General features: G+C 42.8%; 1 protein-coding gene across 2 annotated transcripts; it reads left to right on the top strand.

The window, feature by feature from the left end:
- Positions 1–30: 30 nt before the first annotated feature.
- Positions 31–26155, top strand: LOC111980963 (autism susceptibility gene 2 protein). Of its 2 annotated transcripts, none has more exons than XM_024012053.2 (19): positions 31–1209; positions 12103–12309; positions 14328–14417; positions 14546–14572; positions 15977–16006; positions 17851–17899; positions 19588–19912; positions 20018–20232; positions 20359–20588; positions 21420–21470; positions 21691–21795; positions 21976–22035; positions 22127–22156; positions 22256–22327; positions 22494–22629; positions 23022–23093; positions 23221–23304; positions 23416–23647; positions 23830–26155. In XM_024012053.2, exons 1-19 carry the CDS (start codon positions 859–861, stop codon positions 24857–24859), a joined length of 3396 nt encoding a protein of 1131 aa, XP_023867821.1. In that variant the 5' UTR covers positions 31–858; the 3' UTR covers positions 24860–26155. The 2 variants fall into 2 exon arrangements, with proteins under 2 accessions (XP_023867821.1, XP_023867819.1); XM_024012051.2 differs by having other exon boundaries at positions 20015–20232.
- The last annotated feature ends 1692 nt before the right edge of the window (positions 26156–27847 follow it).

The raw sequence follows: 27847 nt of genomic DNA, 5'->3' as shown, positions 1-27847 counted from the left end.
TCCGTGCAGAGGTGGCGGAAATACGTCAGTTGTTYAGGCTATTGGGATTTACTCTAGACTACAAACGAAAATGCAATGTAGGGCGAAGTGGAGAGTGGGCTTTAAATCTAACGTGTCTCTTTAACACCATTTACCCAACGATTTACTCAAGCTCAACGGGACATTCGAACCAAGGAACCAATCATATCAACTAAGGGACCACTGAAAGAAGAATTCGAGGCTGGATGTATTATGAAGACCGAACCAGGATAAAGGCGAATCGTTTTCTGGCTGAGGTTTGGTCACTTTGGCGTGAAGATTGACAAGCTTTAAACAAATAGCCTGCGCATGGATGGTTTTATCTGTCAATGGATGGTCAATTATACACATCACGGACTTGATTGCGTTCTGTGGATTATTAATGTGGGATCTCGTTTGCATTTCAAAGCCCATAAGTAACAATCAACATTAAAAAGAGAAGTTATTTGGGCTATTTATATTTTAATTGGATTAACTGGATCCTCTAGCCAAGCACAAACGTTTTGGGGGGAGGCTATGGCAGTGGACTGACCATGGATTGGGCGGTGATGGAAGTAGAAGAACAGTCGGACATGATACAGCGTCATAGCTTTGTCTGGCAGGTCGCTYTGTAGCAGCCAGACAACAATTGTAACAAAGTTGCAGAACAAGTCAATATTATTGTGAGTCTTGGTGATGCCATTAGAAGGGCAGCCGCTGTTCGCATTCTAATCGAAACCATCCTTCGAAAATGTTCTTGTCTGTTTTTGTTATTGTTGGATAGATGATCAGATCGTTGTCTGAATTGTTTATTTGATTTGTAAAACAAAGCAAGGGCTCTTCTGCGCACTGTTACTTTCCATGGACATAGAACACATTTCGCACTGTCTTGTGGTATTCGCCTCGTCTCGGAGTTATAAAATGGACGGGGAAATAAAGCGCAGCCGGAGGTCCAGATCTCAACGAGACCGCGTGCGGAGAAGGGATGMGATTGACAGGAATGATCAAAACCGGAGTCCATCATCTGGCTCCGACCGGGGGCAAAGTCCGTTCAGAAATAAGGCCCTGTGTAATTATGGAAAAATGACCAACTTGCATTATGTCCGACCCCCGCGTCCCTCTCGGAGAAAGAGACGGGGGTCAGTGTCTCAGGAGGAAGACATTATTGATGGCTTTGCCATAGCCAGCTTTCTCAATCTGGATTCTTTAGAGGTAAGAACGTAGGGCTATGTGTGTGTGTGTGTGTGTGTATAGATATATATATTTATATATTGATTTTGACACACGTTTGTTTATTTGGACATGATTCATAAGTAAATAAGTCGCTTAAATCACCCTGTGTGGTCTCTGACAGGGGCATGTGCAGTTTACCCAGTTGTCTCCATTGTGAGTTAATTTGCAAATTTTGTGTAAAGATGTATAATAACCATTGTAACAATGTGTTGGCTATCTACACTGTAATTACCTACTTGCCTATGTAACAAGGTTTTCGGGACCTAGGATATTGCTGTAAACATACTGGTTTGCAGGGCCAATATGCTGTGAGGGTGACAGCTGATAATATGCTGTTAGGTTACTGTTGATTTATCCCAACATCAACCATTATGATGCTATGAGGTGTCACTCAGTCCATGTGTTTCTATAAATCAGACTCACTTTCATTCCAGCAGATGTGTTTCTGGAATACAGATAATTAATGGGTGCACACTGGCTGGTTTGGTCAATGTCATGATAATTGCTGGTGTTTGTCAGAGAAAAACTGGTCGATTTTGAATATGTTCTGATTTGCTGGTTGTACACAAATGGAAAACCAAAAAACTCTAGGCCTATGCTTGACCCATTATAAAGAAAGCTGCTCTCTTGCTCTTAATCCCTCCCAGGTGCAGTGTTCATCAGCTGGTTTTAGTTTTAGTGTGCCCCCTCCTGCCTCACGGCATGTCCACACACAGGGACGTGTGTTTTGAAAATAGATGCAAAAGAAGCAGTAATAAAATCACCAGAGGCTTCTATGTTCAAGCAAACCAAGTGTGTGGAATGATTGAAAATGACCTTTTCTCTCAGTGCTTTCCGCCAGATGGTGACTACCAGTAAACATGATAAATGGTCGTTAAGTGACACTGTGTAAAAGACAAACTGGCAGTAAAAAGGCAGAGCTGACTCAAAGTGAATGGTGCATATGTACCAGACAGAAGACTCATTATGATACTGTCTGAATCCTGTTATGACATTCACATTCTAGAAAGAGAAACCTATTGTTATACCAAATGTCACGGGCGAAAAACAAAACACAATACAATCAACTCTCATTGATGGTGATGATGATCATTATCTATTACCGTCAGCCCTTGCTTCTCAGAGTTGTAAACTCAAGGATTTGCTTTGCTACCTGACTACACTATAGAGCGTGCCAGTAGGGGACATTAATGGAGAAAGAATGGAGTTTGGTATAGATGCCGGAAATAAGGTCTGAGGTTAAGTTTAGGTCTTATACATTTTGTTTTATGAGATAGTATCAGTCAGTTAACAGGACCTTTATGAATTATGAAGGCTTTATGTGCTTGTTCCTCTGTGTCCAAATCACTAAACACTTAAAATGGTCCAAAAACACACGCGCAGTCGTGAAGAAGGTGTTTATTTCCCCTCAGGAGGTTGAAAAAGTTTGACATGGGCCCTCAAATCCTGAAAAGGTTCTACAGTTGTACCACTAAGAGCATATTGACTGTTTGCATCACTGCTTGACATGGTAATAGCACCACCCTCTGTAGCGCCATGCGATCGAGGKTGGTGCTATTACCATGCCAAGCAGTGATGCAACCAGTCAATATGCTCTTAGTGGTACAACTGTAGAACCTTTTCAGKTGCGGACAGCCCAGTACATCACTGGGACCGAGCTCCCTGCCATCCAGGACCTCTATATCAGGCGGTGTGAAAAGAAGGCCCGAAAATCATCAAAGACCCCAACCACCCAAGCCATAGACTATTTTCTCTGCTGCCGCACAGCAAGAAGTACCGGTGCATCAAGTCTAACACCAACCGGCTCTTGAACACCTTCTAACTCCAAGCAATACGACTGATAAATAGCGAACAAAATAGCTACACGGACCGAGTTTACCTTGTATCTTTATTGACCTTTTATTTCAGTATTTGCACTGTTGCCTAGCGCCCTTATCCCTATACATATCTACCTATAAAAAAACTCATTCATTTCCCCATAGGCTTTGGTGGAAAACGAGCCATGGCAGAGTTAGTGCGTACAAACAGATGCCATTTCTATTACACTCAATAGTCATTGTAGTGTAGTCACTGTAGCCATGATGGACCAGCTTACCCTACATGAATCACTGTAGAAACAGCTGCTGCATACAGCTGTTGCATATTGCCAACATGATTCCCACAACATTCTGGATGAGGATGACTGTAGACTTATAATGACTCCAGCTCAAAATGACCCTGACCTGGATTGTAATAGAGGAGGCTTACATAATTGTATAATGATTGTTGCAATRAGTGAGTGCTGTAACCTAGACGGTGTAACTCACCAGGGAGGGATTCTTGGATGTGCTGGCCCACTGTATGTTTGTTTGACTTCATTAGCTCTGTAACCAGCTTGTCTGGCTTGTCATTAGTCTAGCTTTATGTATGAACGGGTGACGCCTGCAGCAGCTCTACCCTTTAAACTGTGAAACGTTTCTTTGTTACACAGTCTGTTCCCTTTAATAAGGCATGCTTCTCTTCTCTAGCTCTGCTAATAGAGAGACTCTCTCCCCACTCTCCCACTTTTATGATGATTGAGCTTCTAGGATTCCACCAGATAGAATTTCATTAATACTAAATCTAGGATTAGTCATTTATAGAGTGAGCTGTCAGACTGTTACAAGTTTTTAATATCCTACTGCATTAGAGCCCCAAGCCGACATTTTGACACCCTATTTGCGTAAATAGAATGATATGTTTGATGTTCTCTCGGAGTCCGTCCTTCCGATCAGGTGTTTACTTTACTGTACACCCCAGAGGTGTTGTCCTCTAAGTAGCTGTTTGATAAACACTACCAGTGTGTCAAAGGCTAAAGGTTAATTTAATAGGCTGCAACAGGTGAGAAACACTGTCACAGAGCATTCTACGCCCATAGCTCTCAGTTAATAAAAAAAAATGTTTTATCTGTTTTGCTGTATTCAAGATTACGGCTAAACTTGTACAGGCAGTGGCACAGTGGTCTAATTTTCTCAAGAAGCATATAATTGAAATATTACAGCTATTGATAGGTAAGTGCTTCTTTATGACAGCCAGGGCCCTGCTACATAGTTAATGTGCGCCAGCCTCCCAGACCTCTGGCCCAGCTCTTCAGCCAGTCAAGAGGGGAAAGGCTGCTGCTCCACAGCTCCTTGTCTCTTTCTGGTGTTTGTCTGTCTGTTTGGATAACACTCTTTAAAAGCTTGTGTGGACAAGATTGAGGAAGTGATTGGCTTTCAGGGGACCTACAAGGATTTTTAAACAAGTAGGTGTCACTTGTCTGTGTATGTGAAAGTGTTCACTTGGAGCTGATAATAGGCTGTGCTTTCAGAAAAGCTGTGCTTTTGCTTTCATCCCTTTTTTCAAGTATAATCAATGTTTAATGTTCTAGTTCTAGGAACACTGAAATGACCTCTCCATGGCCATATTCAGTGTGCCTGAATGTGCACTCATTGACATACCCTCTATGTTATCTGGCCTGCCATCCCCCTAGTCTCCACAACAGCTAGCCTCTTATGTCCAAGGATTACCTTCTCCTCTCTTAAGCATGGTGGTAGCACAATGACTTCATTCAGCCAGCTATTGCTGAACGTTTCATGTTTTACCCCTGTTCTCTTCAGTTCCACATAATGGGAAAACCCRCAGTTGTAAAAGTGAATGTGTGTGCGTGTGCGTGTGTGTGTGTAAAACAGAAAACAGGCTGGCTCAGACTCAGACTCTCCCCTCTCCTAGCCTTTATTCTGCTGCTTGTCCGCTTCTGCTGTAAATAAACTACCAGTCGCCCTAAACAGCCTGGAAATGACATGGAACACCATAATRTCTGTCTGTTGCAGTGACAGAGAGGCAGCAGGTTTTATTTAGAAAGTGAATATGTAGAACAGGGCTGGCCCCAGGCATATCTTTTTTATATATAAAAAAATAGGAACTCAATCGGGGTCTCAACTTACTGTTAAGTTTAAGAATAGTATACACCAAGTGCAATTTTGAATTCAGCAGTTTTTCTCTTGTTATGTCAGTCACTGACAGTCACTCAATTAGACATGTCAACTACYAATGTTTTGATTCAGCTATCTAAACTTATAGTAATCATGGCCGAATACCAACGTAGCGCAYGTGCCCAGGGGCCCTGACCTCCCAGGGGCCCCCATTGATTTTGTTAGTCATTCTCACTCAGATATTATATTAACATGGTAGAAGTCATGGCAAACTTTGTAGAATTGTTTGTTATAAATTGCTACATTTTCTCTCCGCCTCATGGCAAAATGTGTAGAATTGCAGAAAACTTGCTTTAAAAAACCTGCAACATTTTCTCTATGCCCCWTGGCAAAATATGTAGAAGTGCAGGAAATTAGCTTTAAAACTGCAAAATGTCTCTCCACCATATGGCAAAATGAGTCGAATTGTATGAAATTTGTAATACAATTTTTACATTTTCTCTCCACCCCATGGCAAAATGTGTAGAATTGCAGRAAATTAATTTAAACATTTTCGCACCGCCGTCAAAAGGGGGGCCACTAAAATGTTTTGCCGCGAGGTGGGGGGGCTCCYGAACCAAATCTCACTTAGAGTCCCCAAAAGGCTAATGCCGGCCCTGATGTAGACTGTGCTGCTACTGCATGACCTCAATCCACTGGCTAAATAATGACTGTTGGCCCCATTTTGTGGATAGATACTATTTAGCCCTGATAAGTAGGGCTATCTGCTAAATATGGTACAGTTCCAAATGTAGTTTAGTTCCAATTCAGGGGCAGTGCAAACAACACTCTTTTGTTTTACACTGTCTTTCTATCTCTGTCCCTCTGTTTTTGGCCTCCCCTTTGTGTCTGTTGGATGTTGAGCTCTACTGCTTTGTAGTTAGGTTAGGGTTCCACTACAATGCCCATAGTTGAGGAGATTATCCCAGTATAATGTCTGGAGGCCACTGTGAATAGGCTCTCTGAGGAAAAGGCCTGATTAGTTACTGATGGTGTGTAATCTAATTGTCTTAGTACCTAGCAGGCGAGGAGAGCAGAGGCATTAATCAAGCTAATATATACAGCTGTCAAGGATAGCACAGTCATGTTTTATTACATGTCGTTTTTACCCAAATATACACYGAGTGTACAAAACATTAGGAACACCTTCCCAGTATTGAGTTTCACCCGTTTTGCCCTAAGAACAGCCTCAGTTCGTCGGGGCATGGACTACAAGGTGTCAAAAGCGTTCTACAGGAAGGTTGGCCCACGTTGACTCCAATGCATCCCACATTTGTGTCAAGTTGGATGTCCTTTGGGTGATGGACCCTTCTTAATACACACGGGAAAAACCCAGCAGCGTTACAGTTCTTGGCACACTCAAACCAGTGCCCCTTGCACCTACTACTATGCCCCGTTCAAAGGCACTTAGATATTTTGTCTTGCCCACTCACCCTCTGAATGGCACACATACACAATCCATGTCTCAGTTATCTCAAGGCTTAAAAATCCTTCTTTAACCTGTCTCCTCCCCTTSATCTACACTGATTGAAGTGGATTTGTGACATCAATAGGGATCATAGCTTTCACCTGGTCAATCTACAGTATGTCATGGAAAGAGCTGTTCCTAATGTTTTGTACACTCTGTGTATGTTGTTGCCAAGATTTACCCTCTACCACAGTAGCATGTGATAAGTACTTTGAGGTAAGATATGAAAATACATTTTTCTCAATAATCTTGTCTGAAGAGTGAGTGTAATGAGGCTCTCAAGAATTGCTGATGTTATGTYGTTGCCTAGATCAGCTTTTGTCAGCTGAACATCTAGTCAAGCTTCTGATCATAATCACTTGTCAGACTGTCTCCGTCTCATTTTCCTGGGCTGCCAGTGCAAATAACATATTGAGTTGATGAACAGTAAGTCAGACAGGATTCTGATGATGGATGATATTGACCGATTTAGTGAACCTCACTCTTATGAATGGCAACATCAGTCTATAAAATCAGTGAGTGTCCTTGAATGGGTCTATACTGGGATGTAGAGTTGTAGCTGTGCTGTACTGCACAGAGAAAGAGAAGCTTCACGATGAAATCACTAATCGTTTCACACAGGTATGTGGGGAATTTCTTCCTCTGAGAATGGAACACAGCAGCTGTCGGGGACTGTATATAGTCTAGATACTGTGCTAAGTGGACAGAATGTACTGTAGTGTTTACAAATGAATCTAGGTGATAATAAACTGGACCCATTTTCAGCCCCCTTGTCTTTATCATTACTGTAGGTTGAGACAAGAAAAGTGACATTTATGTTCTATTACAATTTCATAATGTTTATATTTTTGGCCACSAGTACCTCCTTTGAATATGTTTGACATTTATGTGACAAAGTACACATTTAGACTTGTACGGCAGAGCCATGGCAGTGTGAATTTATTCATGACTTAAGTCCATTACTGGTAAATAGATTGCTTGACTCCCGTAATTCAGTGGCAGGAMCTGCTGTGACCTCAGGCTGTTGGACAGGCAGAACCTGTCATAGGAATAGAGTGTTAAGGGTCTAATTACCTCTACCACTTATTTGTGTGTCACACACATYGTGGGAAATGACACGCCAACTTAATTTCAGCATTCAAATAATCCAGTCATTATGAACCTATTGTATCTGCAACCTCTCTACAGAAGTCAGGGCCATTTAAGGTGAATCGTGTACCAGAAGATGGTGGCCTATAGTTGCTTGTGATCGAACAGTTCACAATGACAGAAAGASGTCTAGCTGGGAATGGATGGAGTGCTTGATCTATGGATAGAATGTTTGCAGTATTATCTCTGTTGTGGTCAGGAGGATAAAGACATAAATAATCATACATATCAATTCAGATTATMTACAGCCATGACTGTATCCCCTCAGGCCTCTATAGGACTTACGCTGTTTAACAGCTAAGCAGCACCTGTGTTATCTGTTGACCTGTAGCTTTACACACAGCTTAGGAATCCATCATGTACTGTATCTAATGGCGCAACGCCCATGAACATCAGATCTGCTGGGTCCACATTCATACACTGTAGTGCTTTAATAAATGAACATARGAAGGAATATATTTCACTATAACAGATCTATTGATCTCCCGGGTGGCGCAGTGGTCTAGGGCACTGCATCGCAGTGCTAGCTGCGCCACCAGAGTCTCTGGGTTCACGCCCAGGCTCTGTCGCAGCCGGCCGCAACCGGGAGGTCCGTGGGGCGACGCACAATTGGCATAGCGTCGTCCGGGTTAGGGAGGGTTTGGCCGGTAGGGATATCCTTGTCTCAGTATGTAAAATGTAATAAAATGTATGCACTCTACTGTAAGTCGCTCTGGATAAGAGCGTCTGCTAAATGACTAAAATGTAAAATGTAAATGTATTACTCTGATAAAGGCATGTTAGCCGATGCTATTAGCTTTATACAATTAACTGACTGACTCTCTGTTGTACCCCTGCATGTGTTGCACCTTTGCAGAGCAGTTAATGGAGGCTGAAGCAGCACTTATTGTGCCATTAGCTGATTGTATGCCCTTTGCACTGTCTTCCCGCAGACACAAATTGGATTTGAATAGCATAACATCCCCCCCTTGTTTCTCTGGCCTCTTGTATCTCATGTCCTTTGTGGAACATTTGCAGGCCAGGCCCAGGGTATGTTCAGATGCCTAGTGAGAGCTCATATGTAAGGTCTGACTGCAGAGGCTGTGGAACATGAGCTGTTAATAGCTTGATTCTCATGAATTCTGTTAATTGAGGATAGACTGTGTTATAACATGCATGCTACTGCCATATTCCCTGGTGGCTTCATGGATGGTGAGAGTGAATGGATGGAGGTACAGCTAGGATAGTGGAACTTGATGAGAGCCTTCCATCCACTGAATCCTTTGTAAGCCACTGGACTTTACCTGGGACTTAGATCCAGTGTTCATTCTCAAAGCCATTCACACCGCAAACCCTAACCTGGATTTAGCTGGATTCACCCTATTGTATTCAGTGTAGCTGGCAAAACGTATCTACCCCAGATTATTTTCACCCACACGCTCTCWTCCTCCCCTTGTTTGGTATTTGGTTTTGGATATTTCTCTCTCCCTCCTTTCTCCCTGCCTCTCCACAGATGTGTACACCTGATGCTAATTCAGAGTCAAGCTAGCAGTGATTGTTTTGATCAGAGTCTTGGTAACAGTCCAGGGAGGTGGAGAAACAGAATAAGACATAATTTACCTCACACCGCTAGTCTTTCAGCAGCACCATGAATATTAATATCACTATGGCAATGGTTCTGGAGATTAGCTCAAGGTAGGGCTTTACATTTGTACCATTAGATCAGTTGTTTTCATGGATAGCTGAAGCTGCAGGCAGGGGGGACGCTCAGCAGGGAATGCTCACAGTTCACACTTGATGATTAGGTAGTTTCCATTGAACAATAATACCTAAAAAGCCACCAGCGTAGGGGTTCATTTTAGGGGTTCATTTATTGCAGCGCTCCTTTCAAAGTTTAATTTTTTTTTATTTAACCTTTATTTAACCAGGTAGGCAAGTTGAGAACAAGTTGTCATTTACAACTGCGACCTGGCCAAGATAAAGCAAAGCAGTGCGACACAAACAACAACACAGAGTTACACATGGAATAAATAAACATACAGTCAATAACACAATAGAAAAAGTCTATATACAGTGTGTGCAAATGAGGTAAGATAAGGGAGGTAAGGCAATAAATAGGCCATTGTGTCAATTAAACACTGGAGTGATAGATATGCAGAAGATGAATATGCAAGTAGAGATAMTGGGGTGCAAAGGAGCAAAAAAATAAATAACAGTATGGGGATGAGGTAGTTGAAWGGGCTATTTACAGATGGGYTATGTACAGGTGCAGTGATCTGGGAGCTGCTCTGACAGCTTGTGCTTAAAGTTAGTGAGGGAGATATGAGTCTCCAGCTTCAGTGATTTTTGCAATTAGTTCCAGTCATTTGCTGCAGAGAACTGGAAGGAAAGGCAGCCAAAGGAGGAATTGGCTTTGGGGGTGACCAGTGAAATATACCTGCTGGAGCACGTGCTACGGGTGGGTGCTGCTATGGTAACCAGTGAGCTGAGATAAGGCGGGGCTTTACCTAGCAAAGACTTATAGATGACCTGGAGCCAGTGGGTTTGGTGACGAATATGAAGCAAGTGCCAGCCAACGAGAGCATACAGGTCGCAGTGGTGGGTAGTATATGGGGCTTTAGTGACAAAACGGATGGCACTGTGATAGACTGCATCCAATTTGCTGAGTAGAGTGTTGGAGGCTATTTTGTAAATGACATCGCAGAAATCAAGGATCGGTAGGATAGTCAGTTTTACGAAGGTATGTTATGCAGCATTGTTGAATGATGCTTTGTTGCAAAATAGGAAGCCGATTCTTGATTTAATTTTGGATTGGAGATGCTTAATGTGAGTCTGGAAGGAGAGTTTACAGTCTAACCAGACACCTAGGTATTTGTAGTTGTCCACATATTCTAAGTCAGAACCGTGCAGAGTAGTGATGCTGGACGGGCGGGCAGGTGCGGGCAGCGATCGGTTGAAGAGCATGCATTTAGTTTTACTTGCATTTAAGAGCAGTTGGAGGCCACGGAAGGAGAGTTTTATGGTATTGAAGCTCATCTGGAGGTTTGTTAACACAGTGTACAAAGAAGGGCCAGAAGTATACAGAATGGTGTTGTCTGCGTAGAGGTGGATCAGAGAATCACCCACAGCAAGAGCGACATCATTGATGTATACAGAGTAATAGACATCTGTGTCTTAGATTACCTGTAACTGATTTTTGTTCGTGTTTATTGCTTGCCTCCACTGTGCTTGATGGCATGTGTATCAACACCACTGGTAAACCCCCCGCAGGTCACTGGTGTTATTCCGGGCACGGGGCATTTATCTCAGACTGCCAGACCCCACATCCACAGCCTGACAATGGGCAGCATCTGGCCGCCCACATTCTAGTCTCACAGGCCTGCCTCATAGGATATGAAAGCCKGCTCTCATATACTAGACATAACATCGTAAAYATAAATCTGGGACACTCAAATTAGTATGATATATTACATTTGGTGTGGTTACATAAGACAGATGGTTACTTCAGGCAAAAAACGAAAGTAGGGTGGTTAGTCGGGGTGGGCGTATAACACGTACGTCTAGCAACACTAGACGTACGTCTAGCAACCTAAAGGTTGCGAGTTTGAATTTTATCATCGACAACTTTATAATTTTAGCTAACTTTTCAACTACCTACTACTTTTGAGCTACTTTGCAACTACTTAGCATGTTAGCTAACCCTTCCCCTAACCTTAACCCTTATCCTAACCTTAACCCTTTAACCTAACTCCTAAACTTAACCCTAACCCCTAGCCTAGCTAACATTAGCCAGCTAGCTAATGTTAGCCACCTAGCCACCTACTGTAGCTAGAATTCGTAAACATATCATACGTTTCGTAAATTCGTAACATATAGTATGATTTGCAAATGCGTAACATATTGTATGTTTTGCGAATCGTAATGTATAATACAAATTGTAATTCTTAACATGTCATACAAAATGGGTAATGGAAATCCATAAATTAATACATACCATACAAAACTTAACATATAATACGAAATGGAGTCTCTCGGATTTACGTACAACATAATACGAAATGCTCTGAGACCAGGTTGGATATGACCTCAATACACAGAGCCATGCCCAGAMGCATCATGAGTATGGTTTTATTTAAATTCTCTGTCTTTAAGATTGTTTTTTATTTMATTTTTAGAGGTTTTAGCAAGGATTCCCTTGCCGCCTTGTCATATTGACTCAGTCTAAGCATTATCATCATCCACATCAAGGTCTCTTTCTTTCTGTGCTTTAGATATTAAGCCTCTTTTGTGTTTGTTCTCTCGTAGGTGGCTCTGAGGAAGACCTCAAAGAGCCTGAGGTTGCAGGAGGGTAAGGAGAAGTGGGAGAGCCAGATGCTGAAGAAACGAAAGGCTTCTGAAAGGGCTGAGATCCCTGTGAATGTATTCACTGACAATGGAGCTGACTTTGAACATGAGCAGGATGGAGAGAAGGAGCGGGGGAAGGTGAAAAACAACTCAAAGAAGAACAAGCAGGTAGCCTATGGATCTGTGGTATTAACCTTCATTATATTTCGAATGAATATGCTCTCCTACAAACCAAAACCTGTCTACCTGGTAATGTGTGTCCACATGTGAAGGGGTTTTGCCCAGTGAAATAATGATGTCTTACAGTTGAGGTATTCTTTTTGGTTGTTTGTGTAGCTTAGAGTCTAGGCTTGTTTATTTTGAGTTCTTTCTTTCTGTTTCAAGTCATCCACTTTCAATCCCACAGTTCTATTTTTCTAATGGKGATCCTGTTTCTATCAGTTGTAAACAAACTGTCTCCATCATTAGGTGTTCATTGTTGGCACCAGCCAGTCAATGAACTCTATCAGGTTTATTCCCGAAGCTTCCCATCCTGGTCTAGTAATTGCCTCGCACAAGCYTGTCTGTTGTGCAGGAAGTCAGGAGGGAGCCACACAGGAAACGAGGGCCAATAAAGAGCTATGATGAGATAAGGTGCTTTGTGAAGAGCTTCCTCCTCAGCCCAGGATGTGTCTGTGTTTGTAACAGAGAGCACACCAGGTACACACACACTTAGGCTCGCTTCCATATCAGTCTCTGGCCTAGCCAATTCCCCTACCCTTATCTGTGTGTGTAGACCAGATACTACTTGTTGTAAGGTATCGCCCTGTAAGGTATCGCCTAGATGGCCCCTGGCTTGTGGATGTTTCCTCTACTGAACAGTATGCAAAACAGTATGTTGGATAGTAGCCTCCTTTGCAATAGAGGAGAGAGCTATGATCATGTTTGTTTCAAAGAGTCTTTTGTTCCTTGAATTGATTGTTTATCTAAGCACATTGTAGGTAGATGGAATCTACTTTACGAAATGGATGAAACCTACACACACTTGATTCAATCAAGAGCAGTTCAATTGTGTCATTGAAGCAACCTCTAAAGTGTTCTCTAGGAAGTAGAGATACTTCAGATAAGATCATCTCTTCTGTTTCACCTCATCACCAGAAAGATAGTGTATTTTGCTGCTGCTCATTGCACATTGACACAGCACACTGGCTGTGTCAAATCAAGTCATGACTTTTGCTGGAGGATGCTAGTTTGACATGTTCACAGTCACTGTGAAGCACCATCTATGCTATTTAAATAAATTGGTTTCACACGAACACCCACACACAGAAATAGACAGTGTCCTGGGCTGGAATGTCAAAGCAGGGCAGTGTACCAGCCAGCAGAACACTACAGGAACGGGCTGAATGCTATGGGACAGTAGCTTTAAAGCAGGGCTGCMCAACCCTCTTCCTGGAGATCTACCGTCCTGTGGGTTTTCAGTCCAACCCTAATTTAACACACCTGGTTCTACTTATTAGCTGCTCAACAATACCTTAACTAGCTGAATCAGATATGCTAAATTAGGGTTGGACTGAAAACCTACAGGACAGTAGATCTCCAGGAAGAGGGTTGGGCAGCCCTGCTTTAAACCATCAAACCTCAGATTAATACCACATTATTATACTGTTCCTGTGTCATCATCACTACGTGCTAAGCTATCAGTCAATATCATTTCTCTCTTGTTTTGTCCAGAAACAATTTGTTCTTTCCTGAATCAATATTTGAATATGCATTATGCTGCATGGATCTGTCATTTAAGGTTTCCATTGCAACACAATGGTGTGTATGTGCATTTGTGCGTGCATGCGTTTATCCGTGTGTGTATGCATGTGTTTATGTGTGCGCCCATTTATGCATGCACTGTGTACCTGCACTCATGTTGCCGCAGGCTCTCAGATGGACCAGAGCATGGCCTAGTGCTAATTGCCCATCACGGGCAGTCAATGAGTCTGGGCATCAACTCTGCTTGTTTTAAATCAGGTTAACTGTGTCATTGAAATGGATGTCCTCACTGGCGTGTAATCACTCACTGATGTCTGTAATACGATAGTGCCCTCTGGTGGTCCAGAGTCCATTCTGGGCTGATAGATTCACTGTCTACCAATTCAATGTAATGTAGATAACCCTGGACTCAAAGAACGGAAGATAATTATCATGTCCCTCAGGTGAAGGGGCTTTTAGGAAGGCAAGACAGAGCTGAAGTCACCAAAACACAGGGCACACATCAGAGAAACTMCAAAGGACACCATAGTGAGGTATGAGCAGTGTTGTCTGGATAAAGATATGTTTGTGTGCAACAACATCCTATTGAGTGATTACAGAAGGCATTTATCAGAATCTATCATAAGCCCTTGCTCATTAACATTATCCTTCCTTTCCACAGAGTTCATTCTCTGGTCGGGGATATTCGGTGAGTGACTTCAATTCTTTCTGACAGAATTAATGTCCAGGATCTGCCTATAGTCATTCTCAGAGTATGAGGGCAAAACCAGGTCAGTGATTATCTTTAGCATTTTGAGAACAAGAACAGTCTGTGACAAAATGTTCTCTTAAGCTAACAKGCTGATATTTAGTAATGTAGCTAAACAGGTGTCATGTCAACATGGATTAGTGATTTGTGGATCTGAGTAACTGTCACGTTCTGACCTTAGTTCCTTTGTTTTGTCTTTTGTTTTAGTATGGTCAGGGCGTGAGTTGGGGTGGGTTGTCTATGTTAGTTTTTCTATGATTTTCTATTTCTGTGTTTGGCCTGATATGGTTCTCAATCAGAGGCAGCTGTCAATCGTTGTCCCTGATTGGGAACCATATTTAGGTAKCCTGTTTTCTGTTGGGTTTTGTGGGTGGTTGTTTTCAGTCTTTGTGTGTCTGCACCAGATAGAACTGTTTCGGTTTTCACTTTGTTGTTTTTGTATTTGTAGTGTTCAGTTTTGGAATTATTAAATTAAGATGAACACTAACCAGGCTGCGCTTTGGTCCTCTCCTTCCACCGACGAAAGCCGTTACAGTAACCTTGACATGTTGACAGTGAGCAGGACTTGAGTCATTAGGGGAGTGAGGCAGAGAGGCACATGTGTTATCAGTGGTTTCAGTATAAATTGACTGGCTGATACAGTAGCTCACAGTTGTGCTGCTGTGTCGTCTGGCATGATGAATCCCTTAGAGCAGACAGATCAGTTCACACGTCTGTCACTAGGAACGAGGTAACAGACATAATGTATAATAATGTCCTCTCTCTCTTGATTTGTAAACAGACTGTTTTTGTGATATTACTACTAGACATAACCACAGATTTTAGTCCTAATCTAACCAGGATTATTAGTTGATCTCAATGTTTCTTTATGCATTATTTGTAAGTACAGCACATATTTATCAAGATTTCATTGAACATACTAWATTAAATGATTGGAGTCAAATTTCTTAATCCACAATCTTGTTTTCATGGAACAGGATATTGTAATGAAAGCTTAGTTAATGAAGATAAATACTGCTGTGGAAGCTTACTGTAAACACTCATCAGTCACTCTTATGACTACTGCCTCTAGTCTCACGTTATCCTCTGCTGTTCTCTCCCTGCCAATAGAGTAGGAGTAAACATGTGTCATGTGTCACTCAAAACACAGGTCATAACCTCTCCTTATAATCTCTAGACAGATAACACTGATAACACATGTTCCTGTGGGTAATATTGATATGACTGTGGAGGCAGATAGCAGAAATGTAAACAACTCACTTCCAGTTTGAGTGTTTGTGATTGATGAAGGTGTTGATACATTCTCATGAATTAATGCAGTGTTTTACATCCTTTCTCTCGCAGTGTGACAGTGAGAGTGACATCGATGACAAGGCAAGATAAACATTCTCACTTTTCACAACTGTTATCACTGATAATAAGGTATCTCAGTGCTCTACTATTCTGTCATTCAGCCATGTGTAACAGCTTCTGTCCCTTTCCTCACCCCAACCTGGGCTTGAACCAGAAATCCTCTGCACATCGACAACAGTCACCCTGAAGCATTGTTACCTATCGCTCCACAAAAGCCGCGTCCCTTGCAGAGCAATGGAAACAACTACTTCAAGGTCTCAGAGCGAGCGACGTGACCCGATTGAAACGCTACTAGCGCGCACCACTTACTMGCTAGCCATTTCACACCGGTTACACATGTATTCCCATCTGCGCTGTCAGCTGGCCAGGCTTTATTGTACTGAGAGGAAGGGGGTCCTCCAAATGCCAGACAGGGTTGTGATGGGAGTCAGGTCTTTTGCCTTCCTTTTTATTTACATCAGGGAAGCGTAAACAGTGTGTGTGATGTCTTTAGTCTTGTGTTTTGGTACTGGTTTATGAGTGTTAGGTTCAGTCTGTGTGTACGAGGACATTATACTAATTTAAACTTGTTATAAATATCTACATGTTAATAATACCCACCCTCTTTGATTTCATTATTGGATTTGATCTAAGGAATTTGCGGAAGTTAAGTTGATTACGCTGTGAACATCATTAGGCCTTTTTACGAAAGTCAAGATGTTCTGATAATAACAACTAGTCTCTGTTATTTCCTCCAAATGATCTATTTACTTTATCAGMAACCTCAAATTAAATTTGGAGGCTCCAAAACTGAAATTGAACTCATGATAGAGRTCATATGAACCAGATTACAGTATTGTGGCATTTTGCTAGGTTGTTAATCGCCTGAGGGATTCCAGGAATAGCTGTAAATAAGGTCCTTACATTTGCAACACCAAAGGAACYTCATGATGGTTTACCACAGCTGAATTTCAGCTGAGTTCAGACCCAGTAAATCAACAATTTGATGTAGCAATTGAGTCTGCTCGGTTTGATTCGTCTTTTTTTGATGCCATTAATTCATAATCAGGTGGTTTCACAGCGTCCGTATGACTTTGCAAAGAACATAAAGTTTAAAGATGAGAAATACACAGAACATCATATATAATCTCACCACATATATTATTTAAATGAAAATGGCTGATTTGTCTAGTTTGTGTGTGCGTGTCCGCGTGTGTGCGCGTATGTGTGTGTGTCCTTTGCTGGCTGTTATTAGAATCTGGCCAATATTCAGCAATTTAATCAGAAACATACTGTTGGTAATGTAATTTATTGATTGTAATAAGATACTCACTAACTGAATTTGTCTCATCCACTTTCTAATTAGTTTTTCACAAGGTAAATGTCATGGGCATTTATGTATATTTCTAGTGAGTGCTCTTAAAGGGAAGATATGACTGATTACATGAATTACCTCTTAATATGTAATCTATGTTGAGATGCTTTTTATTATCCTGTCAAAAATATACTTGAATTGAGCTGTCACGTACTACATTAAATTATTTAAGAATGGTTTCGATTGAATCTCATTCAGTTTCATTTCGAAACTTTCCCTCATGTCATTGGACTGGGTTCACCAAGATTTATGTCTCACCTTTTGTCCCTCTGATCTCATTTACATTCATTGGGAACTTGAACACACCCCCTTGAGTGACGAAGCGCACATGGAGTCTGGGAGTGGARCAAGAGCCAGTATACAGAACAGTGCTGTTGATAGAGTGCTGATAAAGATGGAAAAGCAACCACTTTTCTGGACAGTTCCACTACCGGCACCTTCAGAATCCTAATTTAGCCTCTAGCTAGGCTAACATATTTGTTATTTTCTTTCTTTTCTCATTTTAACTCAGGTTTCAGGGATTGTGTCTGATAAACTCTTCACACTAAGGAAAACTACTGGTAAGAATATTTCCTCTGGATTTTGAGGTATTCAGCGTGTATGCTTTTGACTCTGTCCTCGTTTAGCTGTTGTTATTTACAGAATAGATATGTGTCTCTCTTAGTGACATGATTTTGACATKCTTTTTATGGCATTCCATTTCTGTTCACTCGAATAAGGGAAACATCCTCTTTCAAGCCACACTGTGGTCAAGTTGTTGGCAAAGTATTATGACCTTTGTCATTTTAGGATCCTCACACACTTGCTCTTAATTACACAATGTGGGTATGACATCGAATGTTACTCTACCCTGTGGAAAGTCTCTGCGCTAGAGGGATTTATTATATTTAAAGTAAAACCGAATAATGATGCAATGTTTTGTCAGATATATTTGTGCAATTGAGTTGAATGATTTGAAATAGTTGATAAATGTTTTCTACAAAACATTTTATCTATGAATTGGATTGAACCTCTACTCCCAGTGGCTTAGATGCTTTGTTGGGGCGAGGAACGGGTTAGTCACACTTCATGCTCAATGAGACTATTGGCTCAAGCAATTTTGTAATCTACTGCAATGTTCCCTATTATCATCCTTACCATAGCCATCAATTCCATATTGTGATCTAACTATAGCTGAAATTCACAAGAGGTTGGTGCCACCTTAATTGGGGAGAACGGGATGTGGTAATGACTGGAATTAGTGGAATGGTATCAAATAYATCAAACACATGGTTTCCAGGTGTTTGATGCCATTCCATTTTCTCCGTYCCGGCCATTATTATGAGCCGTTCTCCCCTCTGCAGCCTCCTGTGCTGAAATTCAACAATGAAATGCAATTTTCACCCAAAAGAATGGTGCTGAAAGCAGCATCACTGAATGGTATTGTTCCCATTCAGCAATCTTTACCCGACTGAGGTGTTTGGCCGTATAGGGGCAGCTTGATAGATTGTGTTCCCTTCAAAACCCACGATTTCTCAAACTAAAACTMATTTGGCCTGTAAAAGCCAAGAGGAGACGCACATCCAGGGCCAGGCAGCATAAAGCCTGCTCTAATCCCACTGGCTGGCTGGCGTTGAGAACCTTTTAGAGCTGAGCCAGGGGTTTAATATGTCTTGTGTGAASGCGATTAGGAGCTCCCCATTTAACTCTCACTACCTTCAAGCTGCTTGTGGTGGGCTTTAGAGAGGGCATTTGTTGTTTGCTTTGGAGGTCTCTTCAGTCTCCCAATAAGCCGTCTGGAGTTCAGCCTATTGAACATTATGATTACAAATAATGGTAAACACACCACTAGTCTCTCCCCAGGGCCCTCAGCTCTTGTCAGAGCTCAAAGACTGCAGGGAATAGAGACTAAGGTTGTGTTTGGTGCTGGGAAAATAGGCCGTTTGTTGAATTTAATGATCATTTTCTGGCAGTGAATGGAAGATCTATTGGTGCGACTAACAAATTGTAAGCACTTTGTAGTATGAACATGCTAATTTTTCCAAGACACACTGGTAGTTACGAAGCTGCTCGTTGTTGCCTCATTGTTGTTTCTRGATGTAGGCCTAGTACAGCAGAGATTAGAAGCTATTCACCACTCTGACTGAAGGTTGTTTCAGCTAAGTATGGACACATCAATGTCAGTATTTATCTGAAGTGGGAAAGAACATTAAATGACTAAGTTCTGTCAAACTGTGGTTGGTAGCCTATGTTCTCTGGTTGCTAATAGACATAGGTGTTGATCAGAGGGATGAAGCGAAGGTGTGCAGCTCTGCCAGAGTGTCAGGTCTACAACGCAGCCAAGAGCAGAGCAGTGACACGCCCCTCGATCTGCCCACTGCCAGCCCCACCCCTGGCACTCTGCCCGCTGCCAGCCCTGTCCCTGCAGCCCCTCTCACCACCACCCCACCTCCTGCTGTGTGTGTGAAGAAGGAGAGGACGTCCCCTCACAATCCGACCATGCCAACTCTGCCAGGGCCAGGCCTATCCCAGGTCAAGAGAGAACCATTGTCACATCACCAGGGCCATCCCCTGTACATTGGTCTCCACAACAGGTAGGACATGGCATTGACCGAACTTGTTCAAACCATTTAATAATACTATATCCTAGAGGAGGTTGATATTTATTTACTACATTTCCTTTCTCCTCTCCACAGCAGCATAGAGGGGTCCCACAAGCGAACCCTCCCCCCATCCCCCCACTTCGGGCGCCATTCTTCTCCCTTGCCGGCCCTCCCCCTGTCCATCTCAGAGCTGTCCGCACCCCACTTCTTCCTGCCAGGTCACGGGCATCGCCGCCCTGCCATGTTCACTAGTCCTGCGGGATTAGCAACCAGCGATATTGTAGGACGGTCCACTCGAGCAGGCTGCTCAGGTAAGAGGCATGAACAGTAAATGAGATTTAATGTACAACAGGTGTAGGTGGTGAGAAAGGGTGAGAAAAGAGCAGTAGTCATCATAGAGTATGACCTTTAACCTTGCATCTCTCCCCCCACAACAGAGCACGACCTGCTTCGCCAGGAACTGAACAACCGTTTCCTGGCACAGACTGCAGTTAGAGGGGCAGGCTCTGAGTCACCTCTACTGAGGGCAGAATTCCACCAGCACACACACCAGCACCAACATCAGCACCAACACCAGCTCACCTTCTCACCCTACCCCAACGGGTTGCCTCCTCCACCAGGCATCGTCTCTACACCCCCAAATATGGGTCGCACGGCTGCCCTAAATGTAAGTCCAGCACATGGCCACTACAAACCGCTTCATATGAGTTAATGTTATTATCAAATCCCACATTCATTGTAAAGAACATTTTAGGTCACCCAGAAAMCAGAGTTTACAGAGTGCTTTGTTTTTGCTGTTTTCCAAACTCACCTCGCCTCAGGCGCAGCATCTGCCTCCTGTACTCTGGGGRAAACCCTATGTGTGTGTTAGTTTCACATCTCAAATATCACACAGAAATATCAGATACAGTCCCCAAGAGATACRTTTTTGCTTTCAGCYGTTTTAAACTTTTTTACACCCACCAGGGAACATTTTGAAATATTTCAGCATAGAAAAAAATAAATAATGTATGATCCCTGAAATGGTTGGCTGTTCCACTGGCAGTTGGTAAAGGCAGTGTAAATGGATCTCATGGCTGTTTTGACACACCAAAGCCCTGCTGTCAGGACAAATGACTGTGCCGCAGCAGAAGGAATGAGGTCATTAGTGCTTTTGATCGTGGGTAATTGCTCATGGATGCTTGTGCCGGCATTGGCAGGGCTTCAGTTGGGTTTAAGCAGCCGAGATATGGAAACTCTGAACATAGCCATCTGAAGTGTGTACATGCATCTGTTAAACAGTCAATGAGCTGAGATGAATGCACCGTCCTGTGCATAGTCGTTGGCATGCATAGCTTCCTGGCACTTTGTGTAATGTGAGGTGTAGAACAGGACGGTCATGGTTAATTTTTTATAATAATTTGTAGCATTTTTACATTTGTTTCTTCTTTATGTATGCTTATATTATTGTCTAATATTGTTCATATTACTGACGTGTTCTCACAAAATTGTCTTTCAGTTGGAAAAGTACTCAGCAAAACTGGAAAACCCTTACCTAAGACATCAACATGTAAGTTAAAGTACTGTTTTCAGAAAGATGGCAATATGTTCCTTTGGATTACCATCAAAGGCATTATTCTGTATCATATTATGGTTCTCAAAGAAATTAAGTTATATGCCATTTACTTACAGATCTACTCTGGGCGTACAAAGTGTTTGTTTAATCTTTTGATTCCCCTGACGTTCCACTTCATTCATTCTCATCTTAACCTGTATGTGGTCTTGCCCAGTTCTACCCCTCCTACCCCCCAGCGATGCCAGGCATGCCAGCCCTGCACCCCCACTCAGGACCCCCAGGACCTTTCAGCTCTCTGCAAGGAGCCTTCCAGCCTAAGGTCCATACCACATCACTCCCTCCCTCCGTCCGTCCGTCCGTCGGTCGGTCGGACGGACGGAGGGAGGGAGGGAGGGAGGGAGACAGACAGACAGACAGACAGTCTCCTTTATGACCTTGTGTTAACCACCCCACACACATAATTGTCAATCTAATCATGTGACTTACCATCCCTCCCTAGTCTATGGATGTAGTGACACGGCCAGAAGTCCCTCACAATCTACTGCCAAAGGACCCACGGGTAGGCCTCTTCTCTATCCATTAAGTTATGAATAAAACACAGTAGTAAAGGTTCAGATATTAACCCTCCTCTGTTCTCCCTCTGTTCACAGATAACTGATCCATTCAGATCATCAGCTAGGGTAAGAATATGCCATTCGCCGTCATTCTGTAAGCTTGTCGACAGAATTCTAGCCCTTGGGTTTAAGACTAATCAAATGATTGTCCTTCTATTCTTGCAGAAGGCTGGCAAATGGTGTCTAATGCATGGCCAGATCGCATGGCAGATTCATCACCACCAGCAGAGAATGAAGGTGCACAAGATGCATTAATTATTTTCCAAAACCGGTAATCAGTGAAGTAATGCTTTCTGTGTCCTCCCGTCTCAGCAACCCCTTCACCTCTCAATCTCTATTAAGCTTTTAATCCCTCTCTCTGTCCATCACTCTCCTCCCCACTTTATCTATCTATCTTTAACAGAACATGCACTTTGATCCACATCAGCTGAATATGAGCARGGTGAAGCTGGACCTGTTTAGTCGGCCAGCCGCACCAGGTCTTCCTCCTGGACTATCCTATGGCCATGACCTGGCCCGACCTTTCCTGTCCTCCTCAGGTTAGCCAGCCCACTCCATGTCCTATTCATTACTGTGGATGTTAAATGAGGGTGTACGTGCAGTTATGGTGATATTGTACAGTTATGGTGATATCGTACGGTTATGGTGAAATTGTACAGTTATGGTGATATTGTATGGTTATTACGATATTGTACAGTTATGGTGATATTGTACGGTTATGATGATATTGTACAGTTATGATGATATTGTACGTTATGGTGATATTGTACGGTTGTGATATTGTACAATTATGGTGATATTGTACAGTGATGATGATATTGTTACGGTCATGGGAACAACGGCTTTTATAGGTTCCTTAGCTCCTTTATGTCCCTGTATGCCCATGTTAGTGTGGTTGATTCGCTCACTACTGTACCTTCTCCCTCTATAGGTCATTCGTCTGCATCACCATTCAGTGCCCCCACGCATCACGGCCACTATCTACCTGCTAGCCACCTTACTGGTAAGAGCCATAGGCTGCTGGTGCAACGTCAAAATAATGATGTTTGAAGTACAAGACAACAGCCATTAAGACAACAGCCATTAAGACAAAAGCCATTAAGAGGTGCTCCTCTTGTGATGCTCCTCAGATCCATTTGGTCGAGCCAGTCACTATGGAAACCTTGGACAACTGGCAACTAATGCATTTGGCGGCCTGGGTGCCCCATCTCTTGGTAGGTTTTCACTCTCAAATAGTTGACCTCAACATAATGCAACCTACTGTTTCAACTCAATTGGTGAACTGATTGATTTTATTGAAATTACATAAATCCTTCATATTTTAGGCCCAGGCAGCCCGTTTGGTGACAGGCAGGGCCATGGGTTGCCAGGTTTTGTCAGCCACCCTCAGGAAGCCTGGAACCGCCTGCAACGAATGCCCCCCTCCTTCCCCACGCCTCCAGCACAGTCCAGGCCTGCTGATGTGGCCCGCAAGCCCACAGTCCAGAGCAGTGAGAGGGAAAGGGAAGCTAAGAAAAGGGATCACTCTGCTACCAAGGAGGAGTCAGTGAGAGACGGGTCAGTGACAGCCCTAGTGCAGAGATGGCATTTCCCATCCTGAAAAGCCTTCAAAAGTTGTGATTTTATATTTTGAAACAGCATCTAACATTCAAAGAATTGCCTATTTTTCCAACCACATAGAGGCTAGATATCATAATATTTCCCAGCTGTTAACCTCCGCACCTCTGTCCTCTCCATAGAAATTCTCTGGAAAGAAGCCATCAATCCACCCACACATCCTCAGGCTTTCAGATTAGTAATCTGATTAGCAGCAGCAGCCCAGAAAGGAAGAGGAGTAGCCCAGATCAGGGTCGTCGTCAGGCTGAGAGGGACGGCACCTCGCTGGGGAGAGTCCAGGTGAAGCAAAGCTCCTCTCCAGCGCTGGAGGTGCAGGATAGGGGATCCTCAAACCCTTATAACACAGTGAAGAATCACCAATCCAGCGAGAGCACACAAACCCTGAAGGGACCTTTAAACATAAAGCAGGAGCACAGAGATGAACCAGAGGTTATGGCTGGGCCACCGGAAATTACCCTCTTACTCCCACCAGGCCACTCTCAGGCTCCACACCCCTCATCAAGGCGCAGCCACTTCCCCACCGCAGGCATGCTTCAGAGCAGCCATCTACCTCACTCTCTACCACTCTCCATGAGCCCCATGCACCCAGTGAGCAGCCTCAGTGCAATGGAGCGAGCCCGTGTCCAGCCCTTCATGGGGGTCAGTCCACTAGCCACAGGTCGAGACCACCGTGTGCCCCTTCACCTCTCAGGCCCCTGGGATCCACTACGAGACCCCTACAGAGGGCTGTACCTGCAGAGCCAGGTGGTACATACGACCTATGACCCTGAGAGAGGCCACAGACAGCGGGAGCAACACCCCAACCCACAGCCGCAGCAGCACCTACAGGACAGTCACGGGCAGGCAGAGGAGAGGGCCAGGTTGCACCAGCTTCAGGGCTCTCCCATGGAGGGCCACCTAGCCCACACGCCYACCTTTACATCCTCCCTGGGTGGGGTGATGTACCCCAGGCTCAGCCCCTCAGCTCCACACAGTGGCCATCTGAACAGGACACCTCCCACTGCCACTCTCAGTGCCCCAACCCCTCTGGTGCCCACCTCCACCACATCCCCTGGCATACCTTCCACTCCTCGAAAGACCACACCCACCAGTGCCCCACCCTCTGGGGACCCAACCCCATCCTGCAATCCTAAAGAGGTGGAGGCACAGTAGCATGGAAGTCTCTCAGATATAAGAGACAAGACTCTATACAGTACACACTCAACTTGACAACTTTAAGTAAAAATAGTATATTGTAGATTATATGTTAATAAATAACAAGTTTAAGTAGTGAGTCTGCATAGAAACTGTTGAATAAGTTGAATAACTATTGTTGGATAATGTTATTTAATAGTAATATATGAGTATTTTGTAAGATTTATATTCCCTTTCTGTGTACAGAAATAGATTTTATGAATTTGTACATTTGTGTAATTAATGCATTACYTTTGTTTAATACACATTTATTACACATTATTTATCAATAGGTAAAACTGAAAAAATATGTTCTCCTCTTGATTGATAGTTTTTAGGTTAATGTAACTATGTTTCTTACCTGAAAATGTTTGACTTTCACTTTGTGGAAATATTCACATAACCTGTCACTTGTTTCTATAAAGAATGTCTATTTAAACAAAAATGGAATTACTTGGCAATTCATTGTCTTATTTTCACTTGCATTTGCAGTACTCCTTGTAATCTTAAATTATCATAATTGTTCTATTTTTTTGTATTATAGTATAATTTATCATAGCATGGGCTTGTATGTACAGTGGGGTCTGAATTTATTGACACCCTTGATAAAGATGAGCAAAAATGACAAAATAAAAATTWATTGATATTTAGGTATGGAGTTCTTTTCTGCTTATGCATTCTAATTTCTACGCCAAACCCACCAATGGTGTGCGTGGCCAAAGTGCTCCATTTTCATGTCATCTGACCAAAGCACGGGTTCCAATCCAAGTGCCAAAGCCATTTAGCAAACTCCATGCATTTACATTTGTTGGACAACATGAAAATGGAGTTCTTTGGCCATGCACACCAGTGGAGGGTTTGGCGCCGAAATGAGAATGCATGAACAGAAAAGAACCCCATACCTACTGCAAAATATAGTGGTGGATCTTTGACTTTATGGGGCATTTTTGCTTCCACTGTCCTGGGGTCATTGTTAAGGTTAACTGCGTCATAAACTTTACCCAGTACCAGGACATTTTAGCCAAAAACATGGTTGCCTCTGCCAGGAGGCTGAAACTTGGCCACAAGTAGACGGCCATCTCAATCTCCAGACTTGAAACACATTGAAAACCTGTAGTTTTAATTAAGGCCAGGCACCACTGACAAAAATTGTGATTTTGCTTTCATCTGTCAATTTTCATATTTTGGGATGTTTTGCAACTATAACTTCCATACTTTCATAAAATGTACAAATAAATCGGCAATAATGTATATAAATAACTCCATCAACACCTACCATAAATGTCGTTCTTGATAGCATGTTTTATGTAGAACTTCAACGGCTATTTTTAAAACTTTCCATGTTGAATCATATATCATTCAAACGCTTGTTTTCCGGGGCATATCGTTAGCTTGTCCATACATGGCTATATCCTTTGTAGACGTAGCGCTTCGTACTGAAATATCAGTAATTTTCTGACATCCGATTGGTTACTGGCATTTAAAGGCCCTTTCCGGCTACCTGATTAGTTAAAATGCCTCACATGCCGTTTGAAAATATCTCCCGCGAAGAGTCAACGTAAAGAGAGACGAAATGAGAAAATCTCTAAGAATATACCTACAGTGTGTGAATAAAATAGGCGATCTCAGTTAGCCAATGCGAGAAAACCAGTGAATGAAAGAAAACATTTGCCTGTTCCGCGATCGAGGCAGTGGCAGTACAGGTAGAGGAGGAAAAGGAGGTAGCCCGCAGCAGCGCTTTGAGACGCAAATTAGTTGAGATGAAGACAACTAGCAGCGATCAACCAGATCAACTTGTACATGATTTGATTTGCCCTAACAGTCTAAACACTGGACTGAAAATCACCATAGACTTCACCAACCAGTGATTTTGTAATTATGTCATGAAAGAATGTGCAGACTGTGAAGGTGATCGTGATGCATTTAGGAGGACTGTTTACACTTCCTCCAGGCTGCAGGAGTGCTCCAGGGGAAATGTGGCATTTGATATAAATGTGAGGATGATTCCTCTAGCCCATGTACTTGGATTTGGTTATGCAGCTCTAAAGAAAATAAGCAAAGTCCTAGGGATTCCTTCCTTGCTTCTCAGCTCATATCAGAGACATGACAGGTAAATAAAAAGGGAGAGTAGCCCATTATTGTCAGGTGACTTGCTGTGTGTGAATAATATGTATTTCCTTGCTACAGCAAATGTATTCAAAGTGAATAAAACAGAGTGATAGGAAATCATAACTACAATGAGACTGTCACATAGGCCTACAGTGTCATAGGGCTGTAGCCTAATGTGATTAGTAAGAAATTAGCTTGACATAAAGAAATACATGCTTATATGCTAATATTTACATAGGGTAACATGCTGATATTTAGTCCTGCAGTTTAGTCTGCTGTAATGTCAACAGACATACCTAAGTACTTTCCCCCCCACTTTAGTTGCAGAGATTCAGAGAGGGCTGCAGTCAATGGAGAGTGCTAAAAAGATAATTAGAAGAGCATACTTAGATATAGACCCAGACAGAGCAGAGTTGCTGAAGGGGGATGAGGATGCCATCATAGACATTAATGTATCCTTCGATGGCACTTGGCACAAGAGAGGATTCACTTCCAACTACGGAATAGGTGTGTGCATTGGTGCTGGTACCAGTGAGCCATAGAAAATGGTGAAGATCCACCCTGTCACAAAAACCTTGGACACCATACATTTTTTAATAGAGAGGTTGCACAGAAAATGGTACCTGTATATCATAGGATGTCAAATAGAATGTAGCACGGAGGAACCCAGAATGCAAATGAATGTCTGAACTCTGTAATATGGTCGCGATGGCCCAAAATTCTTCATGGGCAAAAGCCGCATTGACGGAGCAGCCAGTAGGGCAGTAGCCACGTTCAATGAGGGAGCCACTGCTATAACAAATGTGATGAACAAATTGTGGTGCAATGTCTGTACTGTGAGATGCCTAAGACAGCGCT

The sequence above is a fragment of the Salvelinus sp. IW2-2015 genome, linkage group LG20 (genome assembly GCF_002910315.2).
Source record: "Salvelinus sp. IW2-2015 linkage group LG20, ASM291031v2, whole genome shotgun sequence".
NCBI classification, from domain to species: domain Eukaryota; kingdom Metazoa; phylum Chordata; class Actinopteri; order Salmoniformes; family Salmonidae; genus Salvelinus; species Salvelinus sp. IW2-2015.
This window is presented reverse-complemented; position numbering and strand designations above follow the sequence as displayed.